The following is a 12607-nucleotide window of genomic DNA, read 5'->3' as shown; positions in this document are numbered from 1 at the left end:
TGCCCTGACATTCTTTTACAAGAGAAACTGTGACAAGGAGTACTGTGGCATAGGGAGCTCCCAGCTAAGCTCATAATGAAATTCCAGTGTATGGTTTGGCCAACCTGTTTAAAGTGGCTAACATCACGTTGAGTGACAAATCCAATCAGACATCTCTGAGACACTTTTTTCTTCTTCCTTGATCTTCACTCCAGCAGTTTCTTCACAGAACTTGCATTAGTATGTTACTACCAACAAAAGGATGCTTCAAAAATAAGATGATATGAATGGGATGGCATAACTTTGCTCTCACACTTCATTGCAGAATACATACTATGCATAGGAGACATTTGTTCTTGTAGTTCTGCCATGTGCTATTTCATTAAATGGTAAAATTACCTACTCTTTGGCAAGTCTTCACAGCTTTCTTATTTTACAGCAATGCTGCAACCTCTGCAATGCCTCTGGTCTAAGTATGCCATGTAATTACCAGTCCCTGTGATAGCACATCCCTCACAGAAGGCTGAACATTATGCCATGAAAACCCCACACCAATAGTTGTAATCAGTGAGAGACTCACTTTACATGGACGAGTTTCTCTGTTGAGCTGTTGTATTCTGCTGTCAAGGAAATGTGACAAGTATTTCTTCACTTTTAAGTCCATTTCAGTTTGATGGTCCCCCCCTCATTGGAAAGAACCCATTTAAACCATGTGTCTACACAAAGTACCTGTTCTACAAAAACAAGCCAAGACAATAGATGGGACCAAAGCAGCATTGGAAATGTGTAGCTGTAGCAGTTACAGAGATGAACTTGTCTGTGTAGCTGTGAACACTCTTGAGGGCAGAGGTGTGCAGACATTACTGGAAGAACTCATGAAGTCGTTCATACTGTATCATCTGCAGGGGCTATTCTGCATACAAGCACTAGAAAGGAAGGAAAATACAGGGACTCACTGTGAAAGGGAAGTAAAGAGGAGACCAGGAGGGGTAGGGAGCACAGAACAAAAGAGGGAAAGAAAGGACAGAGAGATGGAAACAAGACATTAAAAAAAAGGCAAAAGAGGAAATCATTCCTCTTCTAGGCAAAAAAAGCTGCCCTAGGTTATAAGGAAAAGCTTAACAGTTGTGGCTTTTTTGGAGAAGAATGAGAAAAACAGATAGTGAAGGGAAAGAAAGTGGAAGTACTCAGTGCTTCTTAAAACTCAATTACAGCAACAGTGTTCAGGTAGTGCTTTCCATTTTCATTTTCCAGAACACGTTGGAACTCTCTGAGAATCTCAAAAGTTTTGTCAATATCAAGATAGGCACCTTCATGGGTTTCTGCCTTCCCCTAAGTAGGGAAATTTAATTACAGAAATTAAATAATTCTTCAGGCTATTTTGTGGCTCATTGTTTTATACAGCTGTTAATAAATACACATGTATAGTTCAAACTGCTGTATAGGTCTTTTCAATGTTTTTTGAAAAATGCTTCCAAATCCACTTGTGAAAAATATTTGAGCTGATTCCAAGATAAGTGTGCATTAGATCTGAGAATGGTGATACTGTTCCCTCTCAGTGTCCTGACTTCAAGAGCACCCATAGAGTTTCTTTCCAGAGCATGTGTGTCTCACAGCTTTGAGCATACTCTCAAGGAAGTTGTTGAACAATTATATATGACATTTTCCCAGTCTTCAATTACTGATGTCCAGTATTTTCTTCTTAATTTGGGGGCTTTCTTTTATACTAACATTTTTCCTTCCTAGTGCAGTTTTGTTGATAGGACTTAGTCCCCTGAAGTTCTTTTTGCTCTTGATCACAACCTATGGTTGTTGTCACCAGAGGAGCTGAGGATAATTTATTCTCACTATACACAGTTTGTCTTCTTAGGATTCCCTTTGAGCTCTAATATTGTATCAAATTCTGAAGTTTTTCTCCCTGGAATAAGGGTGAGACAAGCAACTGCTATACCCACAGAAAACATACCTATTTCTTACCATGTCAAGCAGGTTCTTTTAAGAGAAAGATGGAAATCTCAGCATGCCAGATTTCTCTCAGTGGGTGGTGTCTGGGACTCAGATTTCCTGCTGTGAATTTATCTGCCTTGATACTAAATTGAGCTGCACATTCTATTGTGATAAGTCTTCCTGAAATCATCAATTAGGGAACAACTGAGACTGTCATGGCACCACCTGTAGCCTCAAGTACCTCAATGTTCAGTGTGTTCAGGGAAGTCTTAAAACTTGGTCTTCCCTCTCTGAGTCATAAATAGGATGACCACTGTTAGTGGTCTGTGTACCAGAATTTGGAAATGTAGTGCATAGCCCAAGGCAGAGAATGTCTGACTACTTGCTGCAAGTATTGCAAGAAGATTTTGGGACACAAGGCCACTTGTTATACTTACAAACTGTCAAGCTTCCATCCTAACAGCTGTGCCAAAGGCTGCTGCAAATGAATGTGGGTGTCTAGAAAAGAATAGTGAACTCTGCTAGCTGCAACCAGTGTGAATTGGTGAATTTATGAAACCAGTTTCCCTACAAAATATGAGAAAGGGAATGTCAGCTCCCCACGCTCTCTCTCAACTTTTGTTCCTTTTCTGGCTTCATTTTCCAAATGCCTCCTTGTATTTTTAGTGGTGTTTCTGTTGTGAGATTTTTCCTTGCCTCATGTATATGTAGGCCTTGTTCTTGTGTCTTACTGAAGACCTTTGAACTTCAGGCTGTTTTTCTTTCTTCAGATCCTTAATCAAAAATCTTCTCTCTCTTCTTTGCAGCCAGATTTATGACAAGGTTTGTAGCCTGTACTGTTTAACCTTGGGTGCTATTGCAAATATTTTGTCTATTTATGCTGCTAGGTTTGATTCAAACTTACTGATGCATTCACATTGGCCTAAAGCTGGGGACACTTTGAACTTGCTGGTTTCTCTTGAGTAAAAGAGTGACTTCCTGCCCAGTAGTTCTGTGCTTTATGTCTTTGTGAAGTTATGGCTTCTGTGGTAGCTCAGCATCTGTAAGATGGCACCGTATGTATGGATTTCACCTCTTCTGATGGAACTCGGTTAAACTAGAGGAGAAGGCTCTTTACTGCCCTTGTCTGTTCTGACAGTCAAGAAGTTCTGGGTAGCAATAGCAGTTGTGTGTGCAGTAGCAGTGCTGCTGTGAAGTTGAGTTCCTAGACCCTGAGTATCATCTCATGGAGTCTTGGAGGATCCAACTTACTCTGTGCTCAAGAAGCCCCATAGGTAAGTAGTAAGTCAACATCACCTCCTGAAACAGAATTACTGAGGTAGTGACTGCTGCAAGTGACCCAGTATGCTACTGCCTGAAGAGCTAAGCAGTGAGAGTACCTGCTCAGGACACAGACACCGACTTGAGGAATAGTGGAATTTACTATAATGTAAAACTGCAGTGAATTCTGGAAGGATATGCTAAGCTAAGCAAAGCATGTAATCATTAGCAAATAATTATAAAGGACAAGCTAAGTAATGCTCCTAATGATTACTACAAAAGAATGCCTATAGTGATAAAGAAAGATACATCACCAGTTACTGCAGTACTTTGCTATAAACCGAGTCTGAGACACCTCAGCTGTCAGGGAAAGGTGTCACAGTGAAGGACTGGAGAACGAAGGTAACTGGGAACTCCTGTGGTGCATCCACCTTGCAGGCCACCAGGCTCCCCCATCTTTGCTGTGAAAATAGCCCAGCCTTTAAACGGTTAAACAAACAAGCTAACATGGTGTGTAATTTCATTCACCTGTTGGCTTTCTCCCAAAGCCTGGCCAGGGCTCAAGGAGGAATCAAGTCTTAGATCCTATACCCCCTTAGGGGGTTAGGCCAGATTAGTTTCTAGAAGCGGAAAGGTAAATACATGTTCTGCCAGTAAACGTACACATATAACAATACTTTGTTAATGAGCAGATATAAATATAGATAACATTTGGTTGGAAGGTTCATCTAAAGTCAACTTTGCCTCCAGGCCTATTGTTGAGGTCTCATTAGGGCCTGTTGTTCAGTCCTTGGTACATCATGACTTTTCCAGAGGGGGCAGGAGGACAGTGGAGAGACATTGTCAGTCCTCAAAGGTGTATTTTCATTCAAAGGCCTTTTCCTTCCTTTTCAGAGAAATCCATGTGTTTGCTTTATTTCCACACTTGAAAAAAAAGGTGGAGGCAGTTGGACTTTTGGTACCACTGAGAAGAGTTTGGCTCCATCTCTGTTACTCCACACCCTGGTAGTTAATACACAGAGACAGGGTCACCTGAGCTTTGTCTATTCCATGAAAGAAACAGTCACAGCTCTCTTAGCCTTTCCACATAGCTCATGTGGTCCAGGGACTTCAGCATCTTCTTGGCCATCACAGGCCATCATCTCTATTTGGGATTATATTTTTAGGTTTAATCATGTTGTCTATAGGGTGTAAGAATGTTTTAGAAGTTTTAACAGTTACATTTGGGTCATATTATGTCTTAACTATATTTTTGATGTATAATTCTAGGTACGACAGGAACTGGATGAAAAAATCACTAAGGAACTGAAAGAAGGTAACGTGTCATTCCATTTAGAGGGTTATTAAAGAAAAAGGTGTCTATTTCTAACAGCTTTCAAGCCATTATTTTCAACTTCTCCTGCTAAGCACAGAGATTTTTTTTCTGCAAGCTCTCCAGTTTAGACTTGAATGCAAAAAATTCCTGCTTTCCAAAACATTGCATAGAATGTTATGCACTTGCCCAGGAAAAAACAAACAAAAAGAAAATTCATCCACTGCTCCACTCAGAAACACGGAGCTTAGGATGTAGGTGCTCTTCACTAGAGTTAATCTCCAGCAAAAACATCAAAGAAGCCCCCAGATTTTTATAGATCTTTATAGACTTCAGCCATCCCTTTCTTCCCTGTACATGGATTGCATTCAGTACTAAACCATACCCTACATATTCTCTGCTCTTAGGTCTTGATTTTTTTTTTTTTTTTGCTATGATTCATGGCTTGTCTTTGTAGCTTAGGTGTTGCAGTCTTGTTTTGAAAAAGTAGAAGAACATGATCAGGGATAAAAGACAACATTTCTTTAGGAAGAGATGGTTCAGTAGTGTTTAGGCAAACATGAGTTCAATGCTTGCAACATGGAGCCTAAAACACACCCTGTAACTTGAGGCCAGGCATCCAAAGAGGAAATCCACTTGCTTCATGATAGCTGGTCCTCCAGAGTCCTTGCTTTGCAGGGACTGCAGCTGTGTAGTTGTAGTGTTGCAATCAAGCACAGCTTTGAACGTTTAAGGAAAGCAAAGACTTCTGGTTGAAGAGCTCTGCAGGGGCTACATTCAGAAGCCCTGTTAAGGGCCACTGGAGTCATGTGGAGTCCCACAAGATGTTCAGTGTGTAGCCTCTGGAATGTCCATCAGTAGCTTTAGAAATGCTGTGACATGTGCTGTTGATAAGCACATGTGCACAAAATGTGTTTCTTCCTTTGTGCCCAGCTCTTCCCTTATTAGGTGTCCTTGGAAATTTTAAAGTCTTGTTCAGATTTGCAGACTCTCGAGTTATGCAGGCCCTCAACACTTACAGGGCCTTATTTCTCCATGTCTGCTGTAGAAGTAACATAAGGAATTTTGTCTCTTTTCCCCTCAGCCACTGCTGAACTTGAAACTGAAAGTGCTGGATCTTCCAAAAACCTTCATGTGGACCAGGATCCCCTTTCCAGAGCAATAGAGGAGTACCGTGATGTTTTAACCAAAAATTACATGATTTGAATGAAGTGCTGTGGAAAGGCTCTAAACACTTTGCTTTTATAGAAAGCACATCTATGGTTTCCTTTCTCCCCAGTTCAGATGTGAAAACTTGTTCATTGCAGACTGAATATCAACTCTATTAAATGGATGTCAAGCACAGTGCACCCATCTGTTGGGTTTTTTCCTGCATAGCTGGTTTCTTTTGCACTTAAAATAAGAACCACATCCGGTTTTTTCTGACCAGGAGATTGACTGATCTGGATTCTTGAGCTTGACAAAACTGTCAGAAATGTTTCCTCTTACAGTAGTTTCATTGTGTTGCATTATTTGTGTTCTATGTTTTAACAAAAGCATTCCCTTTGTTCTGTTTATTTCTTTCACTCAATATGTTTGTAAGTTCTCCAGTGTTATTTCAATGCTTAGGACATCATTTGATGTTCTTTGAGCCCAGTGCTTCAATCCTGATGCAGTACTAAGTTCTGCTAATTAACTTATAGTGGTGTTCAAGCTGGAGAAAAGGGCACTTTACATTGTTGTCACTTTATGCAACGTAAGTTTAAAATGACTGTGAGTGTGTAGTAGTGCCAAGACTTGTTTTATGGTCTTTTTGGTATTTTTATTTTGTATCACAGAATGAGTGAGGTTGGAAGGGACCTCTGGAGGCTATTTTTTCTAGCCCTCCTGCTCCAGGAGGATCACCTTTAGCTAGTTTCCCAGATCTGTGTTGGGTTTTTAATTTAAAAATGGAGACTCCAAAGCCTCCATAGGCAACCTGGCCTCATGATGAGTCACTGTCACAATACATTTGAATATCATGAGGGGTATTCAAACTCAGTACCTCTTATGGTATTGGTGTTGATTTCTGTATGAAAAATTGCTGCAGCTTCAGACTTTTGCAGCTCTTGCTTAAACACGGTACACCTGAAAACACTTTCAGTGGGAGGGGTAAAAAAGGAACATTAATATTATCAACACTCCTCAGTACTCTCCAGAACTTGTGTGATAGCATACCCAATCTTTTTGTTGCTGCTAGCAGCTAATGATATGGTGTCTGTAGCACAGATGTGGTGGAAAATTGATAGCAACCATATACGCAGTTTTACTTATTTCAGAGAGTTACTGGTTTTTAATTAAGATGTGTGTTGTCATTTCCCATCTGCAAAAGTCACAGTTCTGGAAAAGTAAGAATAATTGTACTGAGATAAATCAAGACTGAAAGAATTTTAGGATTTTACCCACTATTTTAAGGACTTGAGTTAACAGATAGTGAGAAAAGCATTAAATGCTGCTGTAACACTCTTCCTTTTTATATTAATACATTTTTGTGAAGCTATTACGCTGTATTTAATTGAACTTGATATTTAATAAACTTTGCAGTCTTGAACGTGGCTTTGTTTTATTGTTCCTTTTTCTTGACACTGCTTTCCACCCCTTCCCTGCTCATAGAACTCTCCTGTGCTCACAGATGCACCTTGCCTGTCCCCTGTAAGAGACTGGCCTGCTACAGATGAGTGACTCAAACACTGGACCATTTGCAGTAGCTGCCCAGGTGCTGCAGGAGACTGGACTGGCTCAAACAATCAGCTGGGTGCTTGGCCACTGGTGCACAGAGTGGCCTCCCCAGTGCAGGTGGGTGTGCACACCTAGGCTGCAAACTGGGATTCCAGATAACGGAAGAGGCTGATAACAGGCAAATCCTGCAAAGTGGGATAGTCCTTCTTACCATGCCAGATCTTCCCTTACATAATGGCTCGGCTGTGAGAACTCCCCTCTGAAGTACTATAGGATGAAGGTATTTATCTCAGCTGGTGGGCCATGATTAATTGAGCTATAATGGGTAAGACTGCTGCAATACCTTAGAAGATGTCAATGACTCAGGGAATGTCCCATGATCCAGTACTGCATCATCCAGGGGAATTACAGGGGCCTTTCCACTTAGTCTCAGCTAATATAAACCCCATGGACCTGGTGTTTTGTGGGCTCTTTCCTCCCCACTTGATGGGTACAGTCTGCAACCACCACATCATCAGGACTGGAACTGCCAACAAGGGAAGAGAACCAAGAGGCTGTCATTGGAACCTGTGGGGTGGTGATACTTCTGATGTTTATTCTGTTTTTCAGTCTCTCTTCTCTCCCTCTCCTCCTCGTCTTTTTCCTATCTCTACCTCACATTTACTGATAAATGAAAATCTGAACTAATGCCTTTGGCATATGGTCTCATTTGCACCTTTAGTCAGACAGAGGCTTGTCTCTAATAATTTTAATAACTGGTCAGATCTTAACAGTCAGAGGCCAGGCACACGTGTCCTGTGGTAGATGCTTTGTCATCTTAGAAGTTTCTCACTTTATTAATACTGAGGCTCAGGTGGCCCATGGCAGAGAGCATGAGAACTTCAGTCCTTTCAGTACTTTCATAACTAATGCTGTGCTGCTTAAAGACCCAAGACAAGGGAGGGCATTGCTCAGGCATTCCTGTGTGTTGAAGAGTGGCATTAACAGTAGGGTAGCCTGGTAATTCCCTTTTAGCTAAAAGGCCCATTTTGCTGCCATCTGCACTTTGCCATTGAAACTCAGAAATAGCATAATTAGAACCAAACTCAAAACTATTGACAGGTACAGTGTGGTTATAAAACACTGTACATGTCTTATTCATCAATGAAATGGATACATACAAACATATTAATGTTTGCTTTTCTTACTCCTTTCTGCATTGGCTGGACTTTTGTAAAATGGTGAAATCAGAAGTTGCAGCATAAAACTCAAAATTACTTCATGGCTATTACAAATGATGCAAGAAGTTAAACTAGTCTCTAGACAAATCAGGATGCTGTCCCATTCAGCCACATAATGATCATCACTTAAATTATAACAATTGCTCTGCTCCATTCTTATCAGAGACTGTTTCCACTCGGATCCTGACAATTTTAATTGAATGTAAGCTGATGATTTTTCACAGAAGCTGTCTTGAAAATAAGAAGCACAATTCCAGAGGGATCCTACCTTATTAGAGTTACACAAAATAATCTTAAACCTTTCTTTTCAAAGTCCTTGACCATTTGCCCTTCCTAGATTTAAACCTCACTTACACCTGACTCTTGTATCCAGGATGAGTTAGGACAACCTGTAGAAGAAACACAGCAAAAAGCAAGAAGGCTGCTTCCGTTCAGCATTGATGAGCACACGCCTTCATGGATTTTGGACTTTTATCATGGAAATCATTCTGCACGCTCCTACTGCTAACGATCTGATTGTTAGGAGAAAGGCTGGCCCCAGTCCTATTGACTGTTTACATCCTAAGGTGCTGGTTTTTAAATCTGTTTCCAAACTGACTGAGGTTCTATTGTCTGATGTTTCCTCCACAGCATCACACATTTTCAATCAGCATCAGCTCCTTAGCCATAATCACTTCCTGCCTTGGCTTCTGTTCAGTCTTGTAACTCAGTGCAAAACAGAACTGTACATTAGGTCTGTATGCATCAAATGGTGCAGATGAGGTAGTATTTATGTGGCACTTGGCAAGAAATGGTTTTATTAATTGGAAATGCTACAAACCGAATTTGAAACTTTTAGACATAGCTTGGGGGGTTAACGCTGCATGTTTATTCTTGGTCTTTTGCATGCATGCTACTTTGAATACAAGCTTGACAGCCTGTCCCCTGTATCCAAGGTCTCTACATCACACATGTGTTCATCAGTGTGAATGCTGCAGATCCCAGCCATACACCACCGGCAGCTCTGGCCAATTTGCAGAAACATGACAGCATTTACATGCATACAGGTTTCCATCTGCATCATCAACAGAGTTGAAGTCTGAAAATTACACAAGTGACAATTACCAAAAATTTAAGCACAAAAATAAAAAGCAATAACCATAATTAAAAAGTACCATTTTAGGATAGGAAGCTTCCATATAAAATTCCAGTGCCTTAAAATACTTCTGAGTAGAAGGTGTTTTCTCACAATTTCTCAGTATTTCTTATAAGATGAATGATTTATACAGATATAATAACTGTCCCTGTGTTTAAGAGAATTTCACTACAATGACCACTGCTGTAAAGCCCAATGTTGTTCACATTCAACAGGTTTCCATCCTAGTTATTTCTATTTTTTATGCATTAGAGTACTTCAGGTCCAACTTCTTCAATTTCTCCACTGAATAATTTCCACTCACATTTCTATGCACTGTAATCATCACTGGATTTGACACTAAAGATAAAATAAACGTAGAGTACAAACCAGTATGGCAGGAAAGCCATTAAAGAGGTTTTAGCAGACAAAAGCAGCACATGCACATGTGCTTGTCCTGTCTAAAGCAATGAAAGCCTTTCATCTAAAAATGCAAGGAGCTGGAAAGAAGTTGAGCACTGAGTGAAATTTTTTGGCATCCGGTGGCACTGTTACTGATGTAAGGCTGACTGGCAGCAGCGCATTGTTCCAAGCAAGTTCCAGAGCTCCTAGAATGTGCTGCAATGCTCCAGGAAGGAGCATTAACAAGTAGATAAGTCCTGTTTTTATGGCTAGTAAACAGGTTTTGGCAAAAGTCTGAATGCCGTTGCATTTTCAGCTTTGGTTTTCACCTGCATCAGTGGAGCTTTTATTTCCTTCAGGGAAAATGCTACTGATGTAAGAAATATCAGCATTTCTGCCATTACTGTAAAAAAAGGCCCCTGAAAAGGACCCTAAGACAAAATATAGCACTCTGAGAGAGGCCATCAGGAACAGGATTTTCAGAACAAATACCTGGGTCTTTCATATCTCTCTCATGTAGTTTTAACCTAGGTGTTGTACAAGCTTTCCCTCCCTCACCTCAACAATCTTGAACTTCTGGCACATCTGGGTTTCATAGTTATTTGTCCATGAATACCTGATACTTGAAGTTATAATGCCTTATTATTTAAGCAACACAGAAGTTCAAACTGATTGATATGACACAGTTTTTCTGGCTACTTCAAGTGCCACTTAGCCCACTGAATTTTTTTCATTATTCTTATCAATAAGCTGCAGTTCTCTCAATTGTAAAGTAGAAATAAGAATCCATTGGTAAAAATTAGTAGAGTAGCGTACACTGGTGCCACAAATGTATCATAGACCAAATATAACTAGCAAACACACCTTGGTGTTCTAACTGGCATAACTCACATTCATGGTTTCCAAGTCTCTTCAACTGAGGCTTCTCCTTGAGAAGTGCTGTTGTGGTCATGGTAATTTAATTCCTAAAGGAGCAACAGCAGATGACTTACTATTTGTCATGTTAACAATGGAATAAATTAAATCCTTTCATACCAATGCATGGAGAATACAACTCTGGTATTTAAGGATAATTTCTATATTAATCTGCAGAATAAAATTCTTAGCAGAGTGCAGCAGAGACTAATTGGTGGAATTATGGTGCCATGGGTACAAAACACCTACTCAGGCACACAGATTTGGTACATCTGCTACCAAAGTAGTAGTGGCCATGAGATAAATACCATCAACCTGCACTTTATCTTCAGTTCTAGCACTGAGTGTTTGATGTGTATCTCAGCTGTTTACTTATAAAATGGATTGGAGAATAAACACTACCTCCAGGGCTAAGGACAACAGGCTATATAGTTGATAGGAAAGGTCAAGTTGTACAGAAATTGTCCACTGTGGGATTACATCCTCGAAACAGTATCCGTGTTCAATCCAATACATCCAATAATCCACTTGTAGGCCATGCAGTATTTGAAGCACTTTGATGTGGATTGCAGTTAGAGAAATTGCCCTTGGACCACAGAAGGTGGTTTCTCTGTTTCTTCATGCACACCAACTTAATTTACCTAATCTCTTCATAAACCAGCTCATCCATTTCACTGGAGGATTCTTCCACTAGTCAAGAGTTGTCCTTTCACTCCAAGATCTCAATTAACCAAACAAAAGGAGGAAGTGACCAACCTATGACAATGCAGGAAATTTAATGGCATATGACAATTACCTCCAATTCAGCATTACTTCCTTTTGGCCTTAGTATCACCTTTTTCTGCCCTTCTCATTTTTGTATAGTATGTTTATTAGTCCTCTGCAAGGACTCACTAGATTTTATTGAATATCCCTGTTATTTACTGAATATTTAATCTAGGCTCACTGCAGGAAGACAGTTTCAGGAAGAAAGTATTCCTGATCTGAGCAGGGCTCTTCATGTACCCCATGGAACCAGGTGACAGCCATAAGGCACCAGCAGTCAGAACTCTTAGGGAGCACCTTCAGTTCCAGAAAGAGAGTTACTCTTTCTTTGTTGAGAGTACTTTTCTCTCCAGGAAGAATAAAGCAAAGGCTTTTTGCAGACAATACTACTTATCTCCCAGGAGAAATTTGCTTTGCTGCATCTCTGCAATCAGTGTTAAACAGGAGAACCTTCAACCCAGCCAGCTGGCACACAGCAAACATACCCCTTCTCAACACAGAACGAGAACCTGTGGTGCTCTTTTCTCATTCCATCCAGTCCTCTTTCATACCTCTTCAGTATCTGAGTTTTGCTCTTAAAAATTCAGCTCTGCTTTATTTGCTCTGTTGTACCTTTTTACTACCCTCAATGTGCTTGCAACACTGACTGCAGAGTTCCCCTAGTGTGAAGACACAATACACAGGCTTTACATGTGCTGAGCTTCCACCCCACTCTTCCTCTGGGGGCAACACTCTCTTCAGAATCACTAGTACTAGTGACTTCTTCAGAATCACTACTACTAGGCCATCAGTCTATGGCCACTTGGTGGTTTCAATTGCATTGATTTTTCCCATCTTTTTTCATTTATGAAAACAATGACATAAATTACTCTCATTGGTGATCTGTTTTTTAGCCTACTGTGCTACAGTCTTGATTCAATGAAAATACTCTTTCAGACTGGTTATGTAATTCAACTTCATGCATTAAATACTGTTTTACTGAGTGATTTCTCTATA

At 40.3% G+C, this 12607-nt stretch overlaps 1 protein-coding gene across 2 annotated transcripts in view; it reads left to right on the top strand.

Annotated features, from left to right (window-relative positions):
* The window catches only part of ANKRD26 (ankyrin repeat domain containing 26), a 47596-nt gene extending 40525 nt beyond the window's left edge, over positions 1-7071 (top strand). For both annotated transcript variants that reach the window (XM_066550566.1, XM_066550565.1), the window contains 2 exons: positions 4456-4501; positions 5583-7071. In XM_066550566.1, the coding sequence (XP_066406663.1) occupies positions 4456-4501; positions 5583-5704 (168 nt within the window). In that variant the 3' untranslated portion in view covers positions 5705-7071. The remainder of the gene's footprint in view (positions 1-4455; positions 4502-5582) is intronic.
* The last annotated feature ends 5536 nt before the right edge of the window (positions 7072-12607 follow it).

Source organism: Molothrus aeneus, chromosome 5 (genome assembly GCF_037042795.1).
Source record: "Molothrus aeneus isolate 106 chromosome 5, BPBGC_Maene_1.0, whole genome shotgun sequence".
In the NCBI taxonomy this organism is placed as follows: Eukaryota; Metazoa; Chordata; class Aves; order Passeriformes; family Icteridae; genus Molothrus; species Molothrus aeneus.
This window is presented reverse-complemented; position numbering and strand designations above follow the sequence as displayed.